At 43.1% G+C, this 25967-nt stretch overlaps 1 protein-coding gene across 1 annotated transcript in view; it reads left to right on the top strand.

Annotated features, from left to right (window-relative positions):
* The window catches only part of PCDH15 (protocadherin related 15), a 2320333-nt gene that overhangs the window by 1269948 nt on the left and 1024418 nt on the right, over nucleotides 1-25967 (top strand). Inside the window, exons 15-16 of the mRNA XM_069753541.1 lie at nucleotides 12251-12444; nucleotides 20241-20373. Coding sequence (XP_069609642.1) covers nucleotides 12251-12444; nucleotides 20241-20373 — 327 coding nt within the window. The remainder of the gene's footprint in view (nucleotides 1-12250; nucleotides 12445-20240; nucleotides 20374-25967) is intronic.

Genomic DNA, 25967 nt, shown 5'->3' with positions numbered 1-25967 from the left:
TGATTTCATCTTGCTAGCTGGAAGCTCTGGGATGCAGAGTGGCCCCTCCGCACCGTGAGTCGGTGCGGAGGTCTTTTTTGCACACTCTGCGTGGTCTTTTGTAGGTTTTTGTGCTGATCGCAAAGTTACCTTTCCTATCCTCTGTCTATTTAGTAAGTCTGGCCTCCCTTTGCTGAAACCTGTTTCATTTCTGCGTTTCTGACTTTCATCTTAACTCACAGTCAATATATGTGGGGGGCTTCCTTTACCTTTGGGGAATTTCTCTGAGGCAAGATAGGCTTTATTTTCTATCTCTAGGGCTAGATAGTTCTTAGGCTGTGACGAGGCGCCTAGGTCTGGTCAGGAGCGCTCCACGGCTATTTTTAGTGTGTGTGATAGGATTAGGGCTTGCGGTCAGCAGAGCTCCCACATCCCAGAGCTCGTCCTGTATGAGGTTTAACTATCAGGTCATTCCGGGTGCTCCTAACCACCAGGTCATAACAGGATTGATCGTATTAACCTAGGTAGCACATTCCAAAGAATCGGCGCAGCACGTGTAAAGTCTTGGAGACGGGAGTGGGAGGTTCTGATTATTGAGGATGCTAACCTGAGGTCATTAGCGGAGCGGAGGGCAAGGGTAGGGTGCTAGACTGAGACCAGAGAGGAGATGTAGGGTGGTGCTGAGCCATGGAGCGCTTTGTGGATGAGGGTAGTAGTTTAGTACTGGATTCTGGAGTGGATGGATAACCAGTGTAATGACTGGCACAAGGTAGAGGCATCGGTGTAACGGTAGGTGAGGAATATGATCCTGGCTGCAGCATTCAGCACAGATTGGAGCGGGGAGAGTTTGGTAAGAGGGAGGCCGATTAGTAGAGAGTTACAATAGTCCAGACGGGAATGAATAAGTGAAACAGTAAGAGTTTTTGCAGAGTCGGAAGTAAGAAAAGGGCGAATTCTAGAAATGTTTTTGAGGTGCATATAAGAAGAGCGAGCCAGTGATCAGATGTGGGGGGTGAATGAGAGCTCAGAATCAAGGATGACCCCAAGGCAGTGGGCATGCTGCTGTGGAGTAATGGTGGAACCGCACACGGAGATGGCAATGTCAGGCAAAGGTAGGTTAGTAGAGGGAGAGAACACGAGGAGTTCAGTTTTTGACAGGTTCAGTTTCAGATAGAGGGAGGACATGATGTTAGAGACAGCGGTAAGACAATCACTGGTGTTTTCTAAAAGGTCGGCTTGATAAAAGGAGAAGAGATGTATAATTGGGTGTCGTCAGCATAGAGATGGTACTGGAAACCAAATCTACTGATTGTTTGTCCAATAGGGGCAGTATACAAAGAGAAGAGGAGGGGGCCTAGGACTGATCCTTGAGGAACCCCAACAGTAAGTGGAAGGTGAGAGGAGGAGGAACCAGCAAAAGATACAGTGAGGGATCGGTCAGAGAGATAGGAGGAGAGCCAGGAGAGAACGGTGTCCTTGAGGCCGATGGAGCGGAGCATATTGAGGAGGAGCTGATGATCCACAGTATCGAATGCTGCGGAGAGATCCAAGAGAATTAGCATGGAGCAGCGACCATTAGATTTAGCTGTTAGTAGGTCATTAGAGACTTTAGTGAGGGCAGTTTCAGTAGAGTGTAAAGAGCTGAAGCCAGATTGAAGAGGGTCGAGAAGAGAGTTATCTGAGAGATAGCGGGTAAGACGGGAGTGGACCAGGCGTTCGAGGAGTTTAGAGATGAAGGGTATGTGCACACGTCAGGATTTCTCGCAGAAATTTCCTGACAAAAACCGGACATTTCTGCCAGAAATCTGCATGCGATTTTTTTGTGTTTTCTATGCGTTTTTTATGCGATTTTGTGCGTTTTTTTTGCGGATTTTCAGCGGATTTTTTGCGTTTTTTCCCAGACACTCCAAATGCCATAATATAATGGGAAATCCACATAAAATCCACAAAAATAATGAACATGATGCTTATTTTTCCGCAATGCGTTTTTTTGCGGAAAAAATGCATCATGTGCATAAAAAATGCGGAATGCATTCCAAATGATAGGATGCATATGTGTTATGATAAGGTAATTCAGTACCACAATGGACATAGAAGTCAGAGCACATACAGTGACCTGACAATATCCCAAAAACATAGAACGAGCTCTGAGACGTGGGAACTCTGTTGACCGAAATCCCTAATCCTCTCCAACCACACTAGAGGCAGCCGTGGATTGCGCCTAACGCTCCCTATGCAACTCGGCACATCCTGAGAAACTAGCTAGCCTGAAGATAGAAAATAAGCCTACCTTGCCTCAGAGAAATAACCCAAAGGAAAAGGCAGCCCCCACATATAATGACTGTGAGTTAAGATGAAAAGACAAACATAGAGATGAAATAGATTTAGCAAAGTGAGGCCCGACTATCTGAACAGAGCGAGGATAGGAAAGGTAACTTTGCGGTCAACACAAAACCCTACAAAAAACCACGCAAAGGGGGCAAAAAGACCCTCCGTACCGAACTAACGGCACGGAGGTACACCCTCTGCGTCCCAGAGCTTCCAGCAAGCAAAAAAAAACAAATAGCAAGCCGGACAGAAAAAAACAGCAATCAAAATAGCAAAAGCGGAACTTAGCTATGCAGAGCAGCAGGCCACAGGAACGATCCAGGAGGAAACAGGTCCAATACTAGAACATTGACCGGAGGCCAGGATCAAAGCACTAGGTGGAGTTAAATAGAGCAGCACCTAAGGACATCACCACATCACCTGAGGAAGGAAACTCAGAAGCCGCAGTACCACTCTCCTCCACCAACGGAAGCTCACAGAGAGAATCAGCCGAAGTACCACTTGTGACCACAGGAGGGAGCTCTGCCACAGAATTCACAACAGTACCCCCCCTTGAGGAGGGGTCACCGAACCCTCACCAGAGCCCCCAGGACGACCAGGATGAGCCATAAGAAAGGCACGAACAAGATCGGGAGCATGGACATCAGAGGCAAAGACCCAGGAATTATCTTCCTGAGCATAACCCTTCCACTTAACCAGATACTGGAGTTTCCGTCTTGAAACACAAGAATCCAAAATCTTCTCCACAATATACTCCAACTCCCCCTCCACCAAAACCGGGGCAGGAGGATCAACAGATGGAACCATAGGTGCCACGTATCTCAGCAACAATGACCTACGGAATACGTTATGTGTGGAAAAAGAATCTGGAAGGGTCAGACGAAAAAACACAGGATTAAGAACCTCAGAAATCCTATACGGACCAATGAAACGAGGTTTAAACTTAGGAGAGGAAACCTTCATAGGAATATGACGAGAAGATAACCAAACCAAATCCCCAACACGAAGTCGAGGACCCACACAGCGTCTGCGATTAGCGAAACGTTGAGCCTTCTCCTGGGACAATGTCAAATTGTCCACTACATGAGTCCAAATCTGCTGCAACCTGTCCACCACAGTATCCACACCAGGACAGTCCGAAGACTCAACCTGCCCTGAAGAGAAACGAGGATGGAACCCAGAGTTGCAGAAAAACGGCGAAACCAAGGTAGCCGAGCTGGCCCAATTATTAAGGGCGAACTCAGCCAAAGGCAAAAAGGACACCCAGTCATCCTGATCAGCAGAAACAAAGCATCTCAGATATGTTTCCAAGGTCTGATTGGTTCGTTTGGTCTGGCCATTAGTCTGAGGATGGAAAGCCGAGGAAAAAGACAAGTCAATGTCCATCCTAGCACAAAAGGCTCGCCAAAACCTCAAAACAAACTGGGAACCTCTGTCAGAAACGATATTCTCTGGAATGCCATGTAAACAAACCACATGCTGGAAGAACAATGGCACCAAATCAGAGGAGGAAGGTAATTTAGACAAGGGTACCAAATGGACCATCTTAGAGAAACGATCACAGACCACCCAAATGACTGACATCTTTTGAGAGACGGGAAGATCTGAAATAAAATCCATAGAGATATGTGTCCAAGGCCTCTTCGGGACCGGCAAGGGCAAAAGCAACCCACTGGCACGAGAACAGCAGGGCTTAGCCCAAGCACAAATCCCACAGGACTGCACAAAAGAACGCACATCCCGCGACATAGATGGCCACCAAAAGGATCTAGCCACTAACTCTCTGGTACCAAAGATTCCAGGATGACCAGCCAACACCGAACAATGAACCTCAGAGATAACTTTATTGGTCCACCTATCAGGGACAAACAGTTTCTCCGCTGGGCAACGATCAGGTTTATTAGCCTGAAAGTTTTGCAGCACCCGCCGCAAATCAGGGGAGATGGCAGACACAATTACTCCCTCTTTGAGAATACCCGCCGGCTCAAATAAACCCGGAGAGTCAGGCACAAAACTCCTAGACAGAGCATCCGCCTTCACATTTTTAGAGCCCGGAAGGTACGAAATCACAAAGTCAAAACGGGCAAAAAACAGCGACCAACAAGCCTGTCTAGGATTCAACCGCTTGGCAGACTCGAGATAAGTCAAGTTCTTATGATCAGTCAAGACCACCACGCGGTGCTTAGCTCCTTCAAGCCAATGACGCCACTCCTCGAATGCCCACTTCATGGCCAGCAACTCTCGATTGCCAACATCATAATTTCGCTCAGCAGGCGAAAACTTCCTGGAAAAGAAGGCGCATGGTTTCATCACCGAGCAATCAGAACTTCTCTGCGACAAAACAGCCCCTGCTCCAATCTCAGAAGCATCAACCTCGACCTGGAATGGAAGCGAAACATCTGGTTGACACAACACAGGGGCAGAAGAAAAACGACGCTTCAACTCTTGAAAAGCTTCCACAGCAGCAGAAGACCAATTAACCACATCAGCACCCTTCTTGGTCAAATCGGTCAATGGTTTAGCAATACTAGAAAAATTGCAGATGAAGCGACAATAAAAATTAGCAAAGCCCAGGAACTTTTGCAGACTTTTCAGAGATTGAGTCCAATCATGGATGGCTTGGACCTTAACAGGGTCCATCTCGATAGTAGAAGGGGAAAAGATGAACCCCAAAAATGAAACCTTCTGAACACCAAAGAGACACTTTGATCCCTTCACAAACAAAGAATTAGCACGCAGGACCTGAAACACCGTTCTGACCTGCTTCACATGAGACTCCCAATCATCCGAGAAGATCAAAATGTCATCCAAGTACACAATCAGGAATTTATCCAGGTACTCTCGGAAGATGTCATGCATAAAAGACTGAAACACTGATGGAGCATTGGCAAGTCCGAATGGCATTACTAGATGCTCAAAATGGCCCTCGGGCGTATTAAATGCAGTTTTCCGTTCATCGCCTCGCTTAATACGCACAAGATTATACGCACCACGAAGATCTATCTTGGTGAACCAACTAGCCCCCTTAATCCGAGCAAGCAAATCAGATAACAACGGCAAGGGATACTGAAATTTAACCGTGATCTTATTTAGAAGGCGGTAATCTATACAAGGTCTCAGCGAACCATCCTTCTTGGCCACAAAAAAGAACCCTGCTCCTAATGGCGACGATGACGGGCGAATATGCCCCTTATCCAAGGACTCCTTCACATAACTCCGCATAGCGGCGTGCTCAGGCACAGATAAATTAAACAGTCGACCTTTTGGGAATTTACTACCAGGAATCAAATTGATAGCACAATCACAATCCCTATGCGGAGGTAGGGTATCGGACTTGGGCTCATCAAATACATCCCGGTAATCAGACAAGAACTCTGGAACCTCAGAAGGGGTGGATGACGAAATAGACAGAAATGGGACATCGCCATGTACCCCCTGACAACCCCAGCTGGACACAGACATGGATTTCCAATCTAATACTGGATTATGGACTTGTAGCCATGGCAACCCCAACACGACCACATCATGCAGATTATGCAACACCAGAAAGCGAATAACCTCCTGATGTGCAGGAGCCATGCACATGGTCAGCTGGGTCCAGTACTGAGGCTTATTCTTGGCCAAAGGCGTAGCATCAATTCCTCTCAATGGAATAGGACACTGCAAGGGCTCCAAGAAAAACCCACAACGCCTAGCATACTCCAAGTCCATCAAATTCAGGGCAGCGCCTGAATCCACAAATGCCATGACAGAATAAGATGACAAAGAGCAGATCAAGGTAACGGACAAAAGAAATTTTGACTGTACCGTACCAATGGTGGCAGACCTAGCGAACCGCTTAGTGCGTTTAGGACAATCAGAGATAGCATGAGTGGAATCACCACAGTAGAAACACAGCCCATTCAGACGTCTGTGTTCTTGCCGTTCAACTCTGGTCAAAGTCCTATCGCACTGCATAGGCTCAGGTTTATGCTCAGATAATACCGCCAAATGGTGCACAGATTTACGCTCACGCAAGCGTCGACCGATCTGATTGGCCAAAGACATAGACTCATTCAGACCAGCAGGCATAGGAAATCCCACCATGACATCCTTAAGGGCTTCAGAGAGACCCTTTCTGAAAATAGCTGCGAGCGCACCTTCATTCCATTGAGTGAGTACGGACCACTTTCTAAATTTCTGACAATATACCTCTATCTCATCCTGACCCTGACACAGAGCCAGCAAATTTTTCTCTGCCTGATCCACTGAATTAGGTTCATCGTACAGCAATCCGAGCGCCAGGAAAAACGCATCGATATTACTTAATGCAGGATCTCCTGACGCAAGAGAAAATGCCCAGTCCTGAGGGTCGCCACGTAAAAAAGAAATAATGATCCTAACTTGTTGAACTGGGTCACCAGAGGAGCGAGGTTTCAAAGCCAGAAATAGTTTACAATTATTTTTGAAACTCAGAAATTTAGTTCTATCTCCAAAAAACAAATCAGGAATAGGAATTCTTGGTTCTAACATAGAATTCTGAACCACAAAGTCTTGAATATTTTGTACTATTGCCGTGAGCTGATCCACACATGAAGACAGACCTTTAATGTCCATCGCTACACCTGTGTCCTGAACCACCCAAATGTCTAGGGGAAAAAAAAGGCAAAACACAGTGCAGAGAAAAAAAAATGGTCTCAGAACTTCTTTTTTCCCTCTATTGAGAATCATTAGTACTTTGGGCCTCCAGTACTGTTATGATAAGGTAATTCAGTACCACAATGGACATAGAAGTCAGAGCACATACAGTGACCTGACAATAACCCAAAAACATAGAACGAGCTCTGAGACGTGGGAACTCTGCTGACCGCAATCCCTAATCCTCTCCAACCACACTAGAGGCAGCCGTGGATTGCGCCTAACGCTCCCTATGCAACTCGGCACAGCCTGAGAAACTAGCTAGCCTGAAGATAGAAAATAAGCCTACCTTGCCTCAGAGAAATACCCCAAAGGAAAAGGCAGCCCCCACATATAATGACTGTGAGTTAAGATGAAAAGACAAACATAGAGATGAAATAGATTTAGCAAAGTGAGGCCCGACTATCTGAACAGAGCGAGGATAGGAAAGGTAACTTTGCGGTCAACACAAAACCCTACAAAAAACCACGCAAAGGGGGCAAAAAGACCCTCCGTACCGAACTAACGGCACGGAGGTACACCCTCTGCGTCCCAGAGCTTCCAGCAAGCAAAAAAAAACAAATAGCAAGCCGGACAGAAAAAAACAGCAATCAAAATAGCAAAAGCGGAACTTAGCTATGCAGAGCAGCAGGCCACAGGAACGATCCAGGAGGAAACAGGTCCAAAACTAGAACATTGACCGGAGGCCAGGATCAAAGCACTAGGTGGAGTTAAATAGAGCAGCACCTAACGACATCACCACATCACCTGAGGAAGGAAACTCAGAAGCCGCAGTACCACTCTCCTCCACCAACGGAAGCTCACAGAGAGAATCAGCCGAAGTACCACTTGTGACCACAGGAGGGAGCTCTGCCACAGAATTCACAACACATATGTATGCGTTTTTGAACATTTTTACAGTGTTTTTATCGCAAAAAATGCACAGAAAATGCAAAAATTCCTGAACGTGTGCACATACCCTGACAGTTTTATAGCAAGGCATGTAGACTGTCTGAGCACAGAGCAGGACTGACATAGGAGAAAAAACTCTATTGTGCTCAGTCAGCTGAGGAGAACCTTTTTATTTCTTCTGCTCCAGTCTTGCTTTGCAGGGGAGTGAGCAGTTGAAGTATTTTTATTGATGATTTTTTGCTCCTCTGGCAGTTGAGACACATGTCTCGTGCAATATTTCTTCAGGCTGCAATCTATCCTGACACATAACTAGCATGGGTTGCAGCTTGAAATATATGATGGCAGCCATTATTATCACATTCTCTGAAATCACCCTTAAAGAAATTCACAAAAAGGTGCATACATCTTCAATTTTGAACATAGTGAAATTAAGTAATTAGGCTGTTTTTGGATGTCAAACTCACTATAAAAAGTACCTGTGCAAGTTTAGGCACCTCTCCAACATAATTTGGGAACTTCATATCCTTTTTAATTAGGATAAAGAAACCCCAGTTGCCAGAGCTGAACAATGAGACAATTTAACATAACCCATAGATAAGAGTGGTGCTGTTCCAAAAAAAGATTAAGGTCTATCTAATCCTGGACCATCTTTTTTATTTTATACACATATAGATGTTGCCTATAAATAAAAAATGCAACTGCTTTATGCAAAGTCACCTACACCTTTCCTTTGTCTTTCCTAGCAGAATCATTTTGCTCACATACCATCTCTACAGACATTCCAGTCATATTATTCTTTCTGCTGTAGAAAAGACAATGGGTGTCTAATCCCTCTGATCTGCATTCATTATTAATACAGCTAGATTCAATACCACTATTCTGAACTAGCATTATTTTTTTATAAAATCCTTTGAAATATATTCAGGTTTACATTTACTTTACAAAGCAATATAGCAAATTTTACATAGACATATCACAAAGCAAAATTATGCAGTTCAACATGCCAGAAACCTGTGTTATTACATTGTGCAAAAGACAAAGAAATGGCTGTGAAATAGGTATCTTTATTGTCATTTAGTAAAGTCCTGGAATATCCAGTATGTAGCATTGTATGACCTCAGTAAACAATACAGTGGTTAAGGACAATTCTCTGCTAAATATTCATGATATAAAATCATCTAATATATGAAACTGAATATGTGTGTGTGTGTGTATGTGTGTATGTCCAGGATTGGCATCTGCACAGTCGCGGCTACAGCCACAAAATTTTTTGCACAGTCACATGTCTGGACCCCGAGAGCATCATAGGCTATGTTGTGAGGCGAAATTTTAAACCTACGCTTTCCAATTCACCAAACAATTTTGCCCCTATCTACATAATGAGGAAAAAGTGAAAGGAAAAGTGTTGGAGGCAAATTGACAGCTGCCAGATGTTAACAAGGGGGACTTAAAGAGTGAGAGCGATGGCGCCAAAGAGTATATACCGTACAGTTGCTAAGGTGGGGCCCCGACATGGGATACTTACCACACACGGGGATATGAACACACACACAAAATGTGCCACACATTACCACATGCTTGAACACATATACCACCCTCAGCACACATTTCACCACACATACACCAACCTCGCCACATAAAAGTCGAAACACAAAAGTCACCGCTAAAAACTCACGACGTGCAAAACTAGGCTCACACAAAACTAGCCACGCGTGCAAAACTCACCTCATGGAAAACTCACCACAGGCAAAACTTTCACACGAGGAAAAATTGCCACATGCACAAAAGTTGCAACACATGCAAAAGTTGCCTCACACAAAACTTGCACAAACTCAAAACTCACCACACATAAAACTCACCACGCGCCAAACTCGCCATGCGCAAAACTTGCTGCACACAACTTGCTACACTAACCTGTCACATGCAACTCAACACACAAAAAGTTGCTACACGCATGTCGCCCCACAAAACTCATCTCACAAAAGTCGCTACATGCATGTCACCACACGCAACTCAACACACACAACTTGACACATGAAACTCACCCTAAAACACACACAAGTCTGGTATTATCCTTCAAAAATAAAAATCTGATTAATAAGCAGACAAACTACAAGAGCAACAAATGTACCATATAGGAAATACGGCAGCTGTCAGTCACATGACCTGTCTATTATGTGTATGTGTGAGCTAATACATACTGCCAGAGGGGAGGGCTTCCTGTTGGCTGGGGATTTATCAGGCTGCCAATTTAGCTTACAAATACTGAGGTAAAAATACTGACCAAATAACGTGTGAATGAGGTCTAATACAGGAGGAGATGATGTACAGGTACACACTATATACAGGAGGAGATGACATACAGGTATACACTATATACAGGAGGAGAAGACACACAGGTATATACTATATACAGGAGCAGATGACACACAGGTATATACTATATACAGGAGGAGATGACTTAGAGGTATATACTTTATACAGGAGGAGATGACACACAGGTATATAATATATACAGGAGCAGATGACATACAGGTATATACTATATATAGGAGGAGATGACCTACAGGTACAGTACAGACCAAAAGTTTGGACACACCTTCTCATTTAAAGATTTTTCTATACTTTTTTGACTATGAAAATTGTTCATTCACACTGAAGGCATCAAAACTATGAATGAACACATGTGGAATTACATACTTAACAAAAAAGTGTGAAACAACTGAAATTATGTCTTATATTCTAGGTTCTTCAAAGTAGCCACCTTTTGCTTTGATGACTGCTTTGCACACTCTTGGCATTCTCTTGATGAGCTTCAACAGGTAGTCACTGGGAATGGTCTTCCAACAATCTTGAAGGAGCTCCCAGAGATGCTTAGCACTTGTTGGCCCTTTTACCTTCACTCTGCGGTCCAGCTCACCTCAAACCATCTCGATTGGGTTCAGGTTTGGTGACTGTGGAAGTCAGGTCATCTGGCGTAGCATCCCGGCACTCTTCTTCTTGGTCATTTTCTTTCCCACTCTGCAGCATCAATCAAAATTAGGGACTGGGTACTGCAATACTGGAGATAGGCTTGGGTTCTACGGATTGTTTCCACATTTATTATACTTTTATGACATGTCCTGTAGAAGTGTCATAAATTTCACTCATACAGTATGTAAACCCCTCAATATACAATTGCTGTTGTGTTGCAATTTACTGTATCTCTTCAGTTATTCATTGATTGTGGCTTATACACAGATGTAGCCAAGATTACATTCACACACAGATAACACAGCACTGGGATGTTACGTAAAAAGCGTAATTTGACACATTATATGACATCAGTCAATGGCTTGTGCCATGTTAGTTTATCGCAATCCTCATTGGCAGTGTAGTCATTAGAGTCCAATGAGCCCCACTGCAAAATTGGACCTTGGCTCTCATGTACATGTTGGTAAGCTGTATGGGCCCTTGTAGTGTTCTAGATCCTATAAAGACATACATGTTCGCCCCGTATATACTAATGTATTTCTACTGGCTCCTTCTTGTAATATTCTGCTCCATATTGGACCCGACTCTATAACATTTTCCCCATCCGGGGCACCATCTTTGTATAATGTCAGGATACTGGTATAATGTCCTTCATCTGGGTATAATGTCCCCATTCTGGTATAATGTCCCAATTCTGATATAATGCCACCTATCCTGGTAAAAAGTCCTCTCCCTGGTATAATGTCTGTCAATCTGGTATAATGTCACCATTCTGTCATAAAGCTACCCATCCAGGTATAATGTTCCAATTCTGATATAATGTCTTCATCCTGGTATAATGTCCCCATCATGGTATAATGTCCTAATTTCTGGTATAATATTTTCCATCCTGGTTTAATGTCCCCATTTCTGATATAATGTTCCCATCCTGGTATAATTTCCCCAAATTCTGGTATAAAATCCCCTACCCTGGTATAATGTCCCCAATTCATTGTACAAGACCTTCCATAACTAAAATCCATCCTTGCCTTCAATAGACTTGAAATCCTAATTCTTATGAACGTAAACTTCTTGCTAGGATAAAACATGCTCTGCTAAAAACATACAAATTCAAAGCAGAGCTTGTCCTTGGTTAGTTTTCAACTGATAATCCCAGTGCATTACATTAGCAACTATGTTGTTATGAACTGATTAATTTCCTGCTTCCTGAAATATTTCAGAAATGTGCTATTACCATTTATTATTTAGTATCATTTTTTAATCCCATTTGATGAATGCTTAAGAACCTTTTTTTCTCTAAATGGAAAAGTTTCTTCTAATCTTAACATAATCTGTTTTAAAGTCACGGAGAAACAGAATTTTTTAAATTAAATGTTTTTCTTGTGTTCTTCTTTATCTCCAGCTTACAGCTGTTGATGCAGATGAAGGTGTAAATGGTCAGATTACATATGAAATCTTAGCGGGAGCTCAGGGAAAGTTTGTCATTAATAGCAAAACAGGAGTCATCACCATCACCCCAGGAGTAACGCTGATTGTCGGGGACTCATTTGCCCTTACGGTTAAAGCTTCTGACAACGCTCCTCTAGCACAAAGAAGGTATGTATAAATATAATATAAGTACATTTTCAGAATTTTGATTGAAGGAGATTTAGCACCTATTTTGATGCACATAGTTATCTTTTTTGTTTGGCTGAACTTATTAATATTTTTTTAATGTGTCTATGATATTGTCCCGTTTTGATGGTCTTCAGTAAGAAAGAGGGGCCTCAAACTGTTACTGGAGCTGGGAACCCTAACTATCCCTGTTCTGGGGGTACTGTTATAGGTAGATAGGTGTTATGTAGGCAATCCAGTGACACAGTGTGCCTGCAATCAGAGCACACAAAGTGATCTGACAATAACCCAAAAACAATAGAACGAGCTCTGAGACGTGGAATCTCTGTAGACCGCAATACCTGAACCTAACCTAAACACAACTAAAGGCAGCTGTGGATTGCGCCTGACACTACCTATGCAACTCGGCACAGCCTGAGGAGCTGACTAGCCTGAAGATAGAAAAACAAGCCTGACTTGCCTCAGAGAAATACCCCAAAGGAAAAGGCAGCCCCCCACATATAATGACTGTAGCAAGATGAAAAGACAAACGTAGGGATGAAATAGATTCAGCAAAGTGAGGCTCGATATTCTAGATAGAGCGAGGATAGCAAAGAGAACTTTGCAGTCTACAAAAAACCCTAAAGCAAAAAACCACGCAAAGGGGGCAAAAAGACCCACCGTGCCGAACTAACGGCACGGCGGTACACCCTTTGCGTCTCAGAGCTTCCAGCAAAACAAAAGACAAGCTGGACAGAAAAAGTAGCAACAAAAGCAAAGAAGCACTTATCTAAGCAGAGCAGCAGGCCACAGGAAAGATCCAGAAGCTCAGATCCAACACTGGAACATTGACAAGGAGCAAGGAAGACAGAATCAGGTGGAGTTAAATAACAAAGCAGCCAACGAGCTCACCAGAACACCTGAGGGAAGAAGCTCAGAAGCTGCAGTACCACTTGTGACCACAGGAGTGAATTCAGCCACAGAATTCACAACAGTACCCCCCCCTTGAGGAGGGGTCACCGAACCCTCACCAGAGCCCCCAGGCCGACCAGGATGAGCCACATGAAAGGCACGAACAAGATCTGGAGCATGGACATCAGAGGCAAAAACCCAGGAATTATCTTCCTGAGCATAACCCTTCCATTTAACCAGATACTGGAGTTTCCGTCTAGAAACACGAGAATCCAAAATTTTCTCCACAATATACTCCAATTCCCCCTCCACCAAAACCGGGGCAGGAGGCTCAACAGATGGAACCACAGGTGCCACGTATCTCCGCAACAACGACCTATGGAATACATTATGTATGGAAAAGGAGTCTGGGAGGGTCAGACGAAAAGACACAGGATTGAGAATCTCAGAAATCCTATACGGACCAATAAAACGAGGTTTAAATTTAGGAGAGGAAACCTTCATAGGAATATGACGAGAAGATAACCAAACCAGATCCCCAACACGAAGTCGGGGACCCACACGGCGTCTGCGATTAGCGAAAAGTTGAGCCTTCTCCTGGGACAAGGTCAAATTGTCCACTACCTGAGTCCAGATCTGCTGCAACCTGTCCACCACAGAATCCACACCAGGACAGTCCGAAGACTCAACCTGTCCTGAAGAGAAACGAGGATGGAACCCAGAATTGCAGAAAAATGGAGAGACCAAGGTAGCCGAGCTGACCCGATTATTAAGGGCGAACTCAGCCAACGGCAAAAAGGACACCCAATCATCCTGGTCTGCAGAAACAAAACATCTCAGACATGTTTCCAAGGTCTGATGGTTCGTTCGGTCTGGTCATTAGTCTGAGGATGGAAAGCCGAGGAAAAAGACAGGTCAATGCCCATCCTACCACAAAAGGCTCGCCAAAACCTTGAAACAAACTGGGAACCTCTGTCAGAAACAATATTCTCAGGAATGCCATGCAAACGAACCACATGCTGGAAGAACAAAGGCACCAAATCAGAGGAGGAAGGCAATTTAACCAAGGGCACCAGATGGACCATTTTAGAAAAGCGATCACAGACCACCCAAATGACTGACATCTTTTGAGAAACGGGAAGGTCAGAAATGAAATCCATCGAAATATGTGTCCAAGGCCTCTTTGGGACCGGCAAGGGCAAAAGCAACCCACTGGCATGTGAACAGCAGGGCTTAGCCCTAGCACAAATCCCACAGGACTGCACAAAAGTACGTACATCCCGTGACAGAGATGGCCACCAGAAGGATCTAGCCACTAACTCTCTGGTACCAAAGATTCCAGGATGACCAGCCAACACCGAACAATGAAGTTCAGAGATAACTTTACTAGTCCACCTATCACGGATGAACAGTTTCTCCGCCGGACAACGATCAGGTTTATTCGCCTGAAATTTTTGCAACACTCGCCGCAAATCAGGGGAGATGGCAGACACAATGACTCCTTCCTTGAGGATACTCGCCGGCTCAGATGAACCCGGAGAGTCGGGCACAAAACTCCTAGACAGAGCATCCGCCTTCACATTTTTAGAGCCCGGAAGGTACGAAATCACAAAATCGAAGCGGGCAAAAAATAACGACCAACGGGCCTGTCTAGGATTCAAGCGCTTCGCAGACTCGAGATAAGTAAGGTTCTTATGATCAGTCAATACCACCACGCGATGCTTAGCTCCTTCAAGCCAATGACGCCATTCCTCGAATGCCCACTTCATGGCCAGCAACTCTCGGTTGCCCACATCATAATTACGCTCAGCAGCCGAAAACTTCCTGGAAAAGAAAGCACATGGTTTCAACACTGAGCAACCAGAACCTCTATGTGACAAAACCGCCCCTGCTCCAATCTCAGAAGCATCAACCTCGACCTGGAACGGAAGAGAAACATCTGGTTGACACAACACAGGGACAGAACAAAAACGATGCTTCAACTCCTGAAAAGCTTCCACAGCAGCAGAAGACCAATTAACCAAATCAGCACCCTTCTTGGTCAAATCGGTCAATGGTTTGGCAATGCTAGAAAAATTACAGATGAAGCGACGATAAAAATTAGCAAAGCCCAGGAATTTTTGCAGACTTTTCAGAGATGTCGGCTGAGTCCAATCCTGGATGGCTTGGACCTTAACCGGATCCATCTCGATAGTAGAAGGGGAAAAGATGAACCCCAAAAATGAAACTTTCTGCACACCGAAGAGACACTTTGATCCCTTCACAAACAAAGAATTAGCACGCAGGACCTGGAAAACCATTCTGACCTGCTTCACATGAGAGTCCCAATCATTTGAGAAGATCAAAATGTCATCCAAGTAAACAATTAGGAATTTATCCAGATACTCACGGAAGATGTCATGCATAAAAGACTGAAACACAGATGGAGCATTGGCAAGTCCGAACGGCATCACTAGATACTCAAAATGACCCTCGGGCGTATTAAATGCAGTTTTCCATTCATCTCCTTGCCTGATTCTCACCAGATTATACGCACCACGAAGATCTATCTTAGTGAACCAACTAGCCCCCTTAATCCGAGCAAACAAGTCAGATAACAATGGCAAGGGATACTGAAATTTAACAGTGATCTTATTAAGAAGGCGGTAATCAATACACGGTCTCAGCGAACCATCCTTCTTGGCTACAAAAAAGAACCCTGCTCCCAGTGGGGATGACGATGGGCGAATATGTCCCTTCTCCAGGGATTCCTTCACATAACTGCGCATAGCGGCGTGTTCAGGCACGGATAAATTAAATAATCGACCTTTAGGGAATTTACTACCAGGAATCAAATTGATAGCACAATCACAATCCCTATGCGGAGGTAGGGCATCGGACTTGGGCTCTTCAAATACATCCTGATAATCAGACAAGAACTCTGGGACCTCAGAAGGAGTGGATGACGAAATAGACAAAAATGGAACATCACCATGTACCCCCTGACAACCCCAGCTGCATACCGACATAGAGTTCCAATCTAATACTGGATTATGGGTTTGCAGCCATGGCAACCCCAACACGACCACATCATGCAGATTATGTAGCACCAGAAAGCGAATAACTTCCTGATGTGCAGGAGCCATGCACATGGTCAGCTGGGTCCAGTACTGAGGTTTATTCTTGGCCAAAGGTGTAGCATCAATTCCTCTCAACGGAATAGGACACCGCAAAGGCTCCAAGAAAAACCCACAACGTTTAGCATAATCCAAATCCATCAGATTCAGGGCAGCGCCTGAATCCACAAACGCCATGACAGAATACGATGACAAAGAGCATATCAAGGTAATGGACAGAAGGAATTTGGATTGTACAGTACCAATGACGGTAGACCTATCGAACCGCTTAGTGCGCTTAGGACAATCAGAAATAGCATGAGTGGAATCACCACAGTAGAAACACAGACCATTCAGACGTCTGTGTTCTTGCCGTTCAACTCTGGTCATAGTCCTATCGCACTGCATAGGCTCAGGTTTAATCTTAGACAATACCGCCAAATGGTGCACAGAATTACGCTCGCGCAAGCGTCGACCGATCTGAATGGCCAAAGACATTGACTCATTCAAACCAGCAGGCATAGGAAAACCCACCATGACATCCTTAAGAGCCTCAGAGAGACCCTTTCTGAACAAAGCTGCCAGCGCAGATTCATTCCACAGAGTGAGTACTGACCACTTCCTAAATTTCTGACAATATACTTCTATATCATCCTGACCCGGCACAAAGCCAGCAAATTTTTCTCAGCCTGATCCACTGAATTAGGCTCATCGTAAAGCAATCCGAGCGCCAGGAAAAACGCATTGACATTACTCAATGCAGGGTCTCCTGGCGCAAGAGAAAATGCCCAGTCCTGAGGGTCGCCGCGCAAAAAAGAAATAATAATCAAAACCTGTTGAATAGGATTACCAGAAGAATGAGGTTTCAAGGCCAGAAATAGCTTACAATTATTTTTGAAATTAAGAAACTTAGTTCTATCACCAAAAAACAAATCAGGAATAGGAATTCTTGATTCTAACATAGATTTCTGATCAATAGTATCTTGAATCCTTTGTACATGTGTAACGAGATTATCCATTGAAGAGCACAGACCCTGAATATCCATGTCCACACCTGTGTCCTGAAACACCCAAATGTCTAGGGGAAAAAAAGACTGAACACAGAGCTGAGAAAAAAAAATGATGTCAGAACTTCTTTTTTCCCTCTATTGAGAATCATTAGGTTGGCTCCTTGTACTGTTATGTAGGCAATCCAGTGACACAGTGTGCCAGCAATCAGAGCACACACAGTGATCTGACAATAACCCAAAAACAATAGAACGAGCTCTGAGACGTGGAATCTCTGTAGACCGCAATACCTGAACCTAACCTAAACACAACTAAAGGCAGCTGTGGATTGCGCCTGACACTACCTATGCAACTCGGCACAGCCTGAGGAGCTGACTAGCCTGAAGATAGAAAATCAAGCCTGACTTGCCTCAGAGAAATACCCCAAAGGAAAAGGCAGCCCCCCACATATAATGACTGTAGCAAGATGAAAAGACAAACGTAGGGATGAAATAGATTCAGCAAAGTGAGGCCCGATATTCTAGATAGAGCGAGGATAGCAAAGAGAACTTTGCAGTCTACAAAAAACCCTAAAGCAAAAAACCACGCAAAGGGGGCAAAAAGACCCACCGTGCCGAACTAACGGCACGGCGGTACACCCTTTGTGTCTCAGAGCTTCCAGCAAAACAAAAGACAAGCTGGACAGAAAAAGTAGCAACAAAAGCAAAGAAGCACTTATCTAAGCAGAGCAGCAGGCCACAGGAAAGATCCAGAAGCTCAGATCCAACACTGGAACATTGACAAGGAGCAAGGAAGACAGAATCAGGTGGAGTTAAATAACAAAGCAGCCAACGAGCTCACCAGAACACCTGAGGGAAGAAGCTCAGAAGCTGCAGTACCACTTGTGACCACAGGAGTGAATTCAGCCACAGAATTCACAACAGATAGGCCCTAGTCTCCAACCTTACTATGTTCCTGTAAAAACCCTAATCTGTCCCCTTCCCCACACCATGAGGACAGCAATAAAAGGTACACCACATAAAGACAGAACAGGGATAACAGAAAACCTCTACCATACAAAATCACTAACCAACAATAGGGGGAGAATAGGGACAGGGAAGAGTAAACTAAAAAGGAAAAGGGACCAGGGAATAAACACACTTGAAACAGTAACCTACAGAACACTGCAACTCAAACTTCAAACTTCAACTACTTAGCTTTAGCACACAGCACTGGAAGATGAATCTCCAATCACAACAATAAACTCCTATTCAGCACAGTGTCTCCTAAGAGCAAGGAAGCAGAACTTTCATGGGCAGGACAGAGAGAGTCTGGCCAGGTTTTATAGGAAGAGTTAACAACCACATCAGAAGCAGCTGAAATGGAGCTGCCTGTATCTGACCAGCATATAAAGGGCATTTAACCTCTTCAGCACCTAAGGAAGCCAAATCAATTTAATATGAGATCCAAATACATAGGCTAAATGGAAGATCTGCGATTCACAATGCACAGTGATCTTCTACCCCCAGATCTCCCAGGCCAGCCTTACCTACTCGTGACAGATATGGTCAACAACTGCATTTTTTCTAAGCGTAATCATCATTTTTTATATAAATTTATGTATTGTGATATTTTTCCACTTACTATTGCATTTTTTAAACATTATGCTATTTTCTTCTCCTTAAAAATGTTGATTGACTCAGTCTTTAGAAATTAGTATGATACAAATATATAGTTATCTGGATTAATTTGAGCATAATTGGGATATAAAATTTAAATACTACAAAAAATAGTTGCAACATAAAATACCTTTGCTTTTATTGATACCGTACTGCCCTATATCACAATTTAAACTCACAAAAAAGTATATTAGTTTGTGGAAATGCAGTTTCCACAAGTATGTAACTTGTTTCAGCAGAAACCTTCTCTTTTGTGTCTGTTGGCACTGTTGGAAAATTAAGCAAAGACTTACTCTATCCTGTTTTTAGTTGGCTGAAGCAGATGTGAGGAAGGTATCAAAGGAGCAAAGCAGACATAATTTATTTGCACCTCATTACAATATTGGCTATTTTAGATGATTGCTGTAAGGTATAGATAAGTGAATAGGTCTAATGCAAATCTACTGTATGTAAAATTTACTGAAATTCGCAAACTTTGGCAAATTTGCAAAAATTGACATTCAATTAATAAGAATTGGAATAAAAAATGTGTGATACCGTATTCACATATTGTTCAAGAATGCATCAAATAAAGAACAGACTTCCCCATAATGTCTTGCAATGACATGGTCTTGCACAGTCAATCAGGTGAGGCCATCTCAGACAGTTTAAAAGATGTGGGCTGGTAAAGCAGAGTTCATTTTAGGGTTTCACAGCCTAGAGATAATTTAAATTTAAGTAGCATAGAAAGTCTGATAATGCAGTGTGGTGTTAAATAAGCTGTAGGTTACAGCCAACTACCATGCATGTTACCCTAGCGATAGAGGATGAAATCACATGGAAAGATTTCAATGGGGTTTAGTACAGTTATGAGAGACTTCAGTGTTATACATTTTTTACCAGATAAAAAAGGCATTGCAGCATTTAGCTTCATTGTAAATTTATTCTCTGCCAAACTTATTTTCTTGGAAGGTACAGTGAAGCTGGTAAATTCAAATTTCAAAAGATTGGTTCATCTCTACTGTAAATCTTTCAGGATAACAATTACACATTTTCTACGTTTTCAATTTCCTTTATATCAAGATCTAATCTCCTTTTAGTTACCCTTAAAGCTGTCAATTATAGATGTTTCTTTTGTTGATTACAGAAGCTCTATAACCACTGTTTACATTGAAGTTTTACCACCGAACAACCAGAGTCCTCCACGCTTTGCGCAATTGATGTACAACCTTGAAGTCAGTGAAGCAATGCGTATAGGAGCTATTCTTCTAAACCTGCAGGTATGTTAGGTTCTGTTATCATTAACTTTCATGCAAATGAACGATAATGTGGCCTTGACGATGTACAGGGTGGGCCATTTACATGGATACACCTAAATAAAATGGGAATAGTTGGTGATATCAACTTCCTGTTTGTGGCACATTAGTATATGGGAGGGGGAAACTTTTCAAGATGGGTGGTTACCATGGTTGCCATTTTGAAGTTGGCCATTTTGGATCCAACTTTATTTTTTTCAATGGGAAGAGGGTTATGTGACACATCAAACTTATTGAGAACTTCACAAGAAAAACAATGGTTTGCTTGGTTTTAACATAACTTTATTCTTTCATGAGTTATTTACAAGCTTATGGCCACTTATAAAATGTGTTCAAAGTGCTGCCCATTGTGTTGTATTGTCAATGCAACCCTCTTCTCCCACTCTTAACACACTGATAGCAACACCGCAGAAGAAATGCTAGCACAGGCTTCCAGTATCCGTTGTTTCAGATGCTGCACGTCTCATATCTTCACAGCATAGACAATTGCCTTCAGATGATCCCAAAGATAAAAGTTTAAGGGACCAGATAGGGAGACCTTGGTGGCCATTCAACTGGCCTGCAATGATAAATCCACTTTCTAGGAAACTGTTCAGGTTGGAATACTCAGACCTGACACCAATAATGTGGTGGTGCACCATCTTGCTGGAAAAACTAAGGGAATGCGCCATCTTCAGTGCATAAAGAGGGCAACACATCATCACGATGGTCATAGTGGGCCAGTTGAATGGCCACCAAGGTCTCCCGATCTGACCCCTTAGACTTTTATCTTTGGGGTCATCTGAAGGCAATTGTCTATGCTGTGAAGATAGGAGATGAGCAGCATCTGAAACAATGGATACTGGAAGCCTGTGCTAGCACTTCTGCTGGGTTGTTATCAGTGTGTCAAGAGTGGGAGAAGAGGGTTGCATTGACAATCCAACACAATGGGCAGCACTTTGAACACATTTTATAAGTGGTCATAAACTTGTAAATAACTCATGAAAGAATAAAGTTACATTAAAACCAAGCACACCATTGTTTTTGTGTGAAATTCTCAATAAGTTGATGTGTCACATGACCCTCATCCCTTTGGAAAAAATAATGTTGGATCCAAAATGGCCGACTTTAAAATAGCTGCCATGGTCACCACCCACCTTGAAAAGTTTACACCTTCAATATACTAATGTGCCACAAACAGGAAGTTGATATCACCAACCATTGCCATTTTATTTAGGTGTATCCATGTAAATGGCCCACCCTTTAGATGCTTTCAGCAGTTATCAAGTTGTGTTGTGCAAAACCTCTGATGACTAGGTTGCTTGAACTAAAAAGAGATGAAATACTGAACAAATTAATTCAAGTAAGAGATGCAAATGCATCCCGAAGCCTGCATTTGTTCATAGTGATTGTAAAATTTTATGCAGCGTTTCAAGAAAATAATTTACAATTGCCCTTAATTTCTTGTTACACAGTACTTTAACACTAAGTTTTTACCCAAATTTTCAGATATCACATAGAAGTTTGAGAGGGGGAAATCTGAAATAATTCATGACTTTTAACTGTTGGCATACATAGCCCTCAAAAGAGAAGATTAACATTTTCCAAAGTTAACAAACAAAATCTTTATTTCAAAATGACTTACAGTGGCATGTAAAAGTTTGTTCCCCCCCTACCCCGGTTAAAATAACGGTTATTATGAGCAGTTAAGCAAGTTGAAGATGAAATGATCACTAGAAGGACTAAATTGCAAAAAAAAAAAATGGGCAAATTCAAATGTTTGGGTACCCTTGGAGATTTGTATGCTCAAATAACATTGACCAAGGTTTCAGACTTTAATTAGCATGCCGGGGTTAAGGTTTGTTCACTATCACTGTTAGGAAAGGCCATGTTTTGCAAATACCATAGCTTCATAAAAACTCAGCCTCCTCTAAATTTGTGCCAAAAAAATGCAGCCTTGCTGAAAATGGTGGAGGCCCACAAAGCAGGTGTAGGCTATAAAAAGATAGCAAACAATTTTCAAGTTGCAAGGAAGTAAGAAATGGCAGTTAACAGGAACAGTGGTGGTAAGGTCTGGAAGACCAAGCAAAATTCCAGTGAGAACTGCTCGTAGGATTGCTAGAGAGGCAAATCAGAAACCCTGCTTGACTGCAAATAACCTAAAGAAAGATTTAGAAGACTCAGGGGTTGTGATACATTGCTTTACTGTTCATAGACAATTCTGCACAAATGTTGTCTTCATGAATGAGTCATCAAAACCTCTCCTGCATCCTCAGCATAAAACTCAGCATCAGAAGTCTGCAAAATGACATCTAAACAGACCTGATGTATTTTGGGAACAAGTCCCATGGACCCATGAGGTTAAAATAGAACACTTTGGCCACAATGATCAAAAGTATGTGTGGAGAAAAAAAAGGTGCATCATTTTAGGAAAAGAACATCTTGCCAACCATTAGGCATGATGGTGGATTTATAATTTTTTGGGTTGCGTTGCAGCCAATGGCACAAGGAACATTTCACAGGTAGAGGAAAGAATGGATTCAATGAAATTTCAGCAACTTGATACAAACATAACACCATCTGTTAAAAAAAAAAGCTGAAGTTGAAAAGAGTTTGGCTTCTAAAAATGGGTAATGATCATAGACACAGATCAAAATCCACAATAGACTACCTCAAAATGCGCAAGCTGAAAGTTTTACAATGACAATCACAGCCGCCTGATCTGAACATCATTGAAAATTTGTGGCTAAAACTCAAAATATTTTCTAGTAATAGATTTGCGCAGAATAAGACCTAGAAGAGAATAGTGTGTATCCGCAGTAATTTTTTGATAATAATTATACGCTAGATGAGACCTAGAAGAAAAACATGTATTTACTGGGGGTAATACTTGAGACTGTCAGCACATGAAAAAACGATCAATAAACAGATTGCGCTATGCCCATAAGATAATTGCACTTAGCCCAACTTGGTTCTTGCACCTTGCTCAAATGTGGAGGAAAAGATATGTTTAAACAGTTAAAAAGCCAGAAATGGTTAATAGCCACCTGGAAGAAATTATTGGGGGACCTGCAATAAAAAAATTGTAATCAAAATAGTTCTATGGAGAAATGGGACAATGATATCAGCGGTGTATGATTTAAATTTTTTTATTGAGAATTCTTCTATAGATACTTGTACCTTTAATAAGCCCACAGATGCCAATAGTTTCATTCAGATTGACAGCTGCCATGTACCCAAGTGGCTAATAAACGTACCAAAAAGCCAATGCATGAGACTGTATTGAAATTGCTCAACGCCAAGATCTACTGGAAGAAAAACCCCAGAAAAAGGAAAAGGAGGCAGTGGACTTTATCCCAATTATAACATAATATAATTCAAATGTCAGTATTTAAAAAAAAAATTAGTAAATAGACATTGGGGGGTACTTAAGGATGATAACATTTTGGGAAGTCATGTCCCTATACATCCAATCTTGAAGGAATTCCCAGAGATGCTTAGCAATTGTTGGCCCTTTTGCCTTAACTCTCCGGTCCAGCTCACCCCAAACCATCTCGATTGGGTTCAGGTCTGGTGACTGTAGAGGCCAGGTCATCTGGCGTAGCACCCCATCACTCTCCTTCTTGGTCAAATAGCCCTTACACAGCCTGCACGTGTGTTTGAGGTCATTGTGCTGTTGAAAAATAAATGATGGTCCAACTAAACGCAAACAGGATGGAATAGCATGCCGCTGCAAGATGCTGTGGTAGCCATGCTGGTTCAATATGCCTTCAATTTTGAATAAATCCCCAACAGTGTCATCAGCAAAGCACCCCCACACCATTACACCTCCTCCTTCATGCTTCACGGTGGGAACCAGGCATGTAGAGTCCATCTGTTCACCTTTTCTGCATCACACAAAGACACGGTGGTTGGAACCAAAGATCTTAAATTTGGACAGAGCAGACCACTTTCCACTGGTCTGATGTCCATTCCTTGTGTTCTTTAGCCCAAACAAGTCTCTTCTGCTTGTTGCCTGTCCTTAGCAGTGATTTCATAGCAGCTATTTTACCATGATGGCCTGCTGCACAAAGTCTCCTCTTAACAGTTGTTGTAGAGATGTGTCTGTTGCTAGAACTCTGTGTGGCATTGACCTGGTCTCTAATCTGAGCTGCTGTTAACCTTCGATTTCTGAGGCTGGTGACTCGGATAAACTTATCCTCAGAAGCAGAGGTGACTCTTGGTCTTCCTTTGCTGAGGCTGTTCTCATGTGAGCCAGTTTCTTTGTAGCGTTTGATGGTTTTTGCCACTGCACTTGAGGACACTTTCAAAGTTTTCCCAATTTTTCTGACTGACCTTCATTTCTTAAAGTAATACTGGCCACTCATTTTTCTTTTCTTAGCTGCTTTTTTCTTGCCATAATACAAATTCTAACAGTCTATTCAGTAGGACTATCAGCTGTGTATCCACCAGACTTTGCACAACACAACTGATGGTCCCAACCCCATTTATAAGGCAAGAAATCCCCCTTATTAACTCTGACAGGGTACACCTGTGAATTGTAAACCATTCCCGGTGATTACCTCTTGAAGCTCATCAAGAGAATGCCAAGAGTGTGCAAAGCAGTCATCAAAGCAAAAGGTGGCTACTTTGAAGAACCTAGAATATAAGACATAATTGCAGTTGTTTCGCACTTTTTTGTTAAGTATATAATTCCACATGTGTCAATTCATAGGTTTGATGCCTTCAGTGTGAATGTACAATTTTCATAGTCATGAAAATACAGAAAAATCTTTAAATGAGAAGGTGTGTCCAAACTTTATATGCAATATATATATATATATATATATATATATATATATATACACACACCACTCAAAAAATAAAGGGAACACTTAAAGGGAACCTGTCACCCCGTTTTTTGAGATTGAGATATAAATACTGTTAAATAGGGCCTGCGCTGTGCGTTACTATAGTGTATGTAGTGTACCCTGATTCCCCATGTACGCCGAGAAATACATTACCAAAGTCGGCGTTTTCGCCTGTCAATCAGGCTGGTCTGGTCAGGTGGGCGTGTTCACAGCGTTCTTTTCTTCCCCAGGTTTCCGTTGGTGGCGTAGTGGTGTGCGCATGTCCAAGGTCCGGATTCCCTGTGCCCACGTGAAGACACAGCGCGCGATCTGCGCTGTCATTCCTTTCATCGGTGCGGGCGGCCATCTTCCTGGGGCCGCGCGTGCGCAGATGTAGTGCTCTGCTGCACGGGGCTTCAGGAAAATGGCCGCGGGATGCCGCGCATGCGCAGAAGAGATCGCGGCGGCCATTTTCCCAAAGCCGAGATGCAAACTCGGCTTTGGGAAAATGGCCGCCGCGATCTCATCTGCGCACGCGCGGCATCCCGCGGCCATTTTCCTGAAGCCCCGTGCAGCAGAGCACTACATCTGCGCACGCGCGGCCCCAGGAAGATGGCCGCCCGCACCGATGAAAGGAATGACAGCGCAGATCGCGCGCTGTGTCTTCACGTGGGCACAGGGAATCCGGACCTTGGACATGCGCACACCACTACGCCACCAACGGAAACCTGGGGAAGAAAAGAACGCTGT

Source organism: Ranitomeya imitator, chromosome 2 (genome assembly GCF_032444005.1).
Source record: "Ranitomeya imitator isolate aRanImi1 chromosome 2, aRanImi1.pri, whole genome shotgun sequence".
Lineage (NCBI taxonomy): Eukaryota > Metazoa > Chordata > Amphibia > Anura > Dendrobatidae > Ranitomeya > Ranitomeya imitator.
The sequence above is the reverse complement of the archived record's forward strand: the minus strand, read 5'-3'. Positions and strand labels throughout refer to the sequence as shown.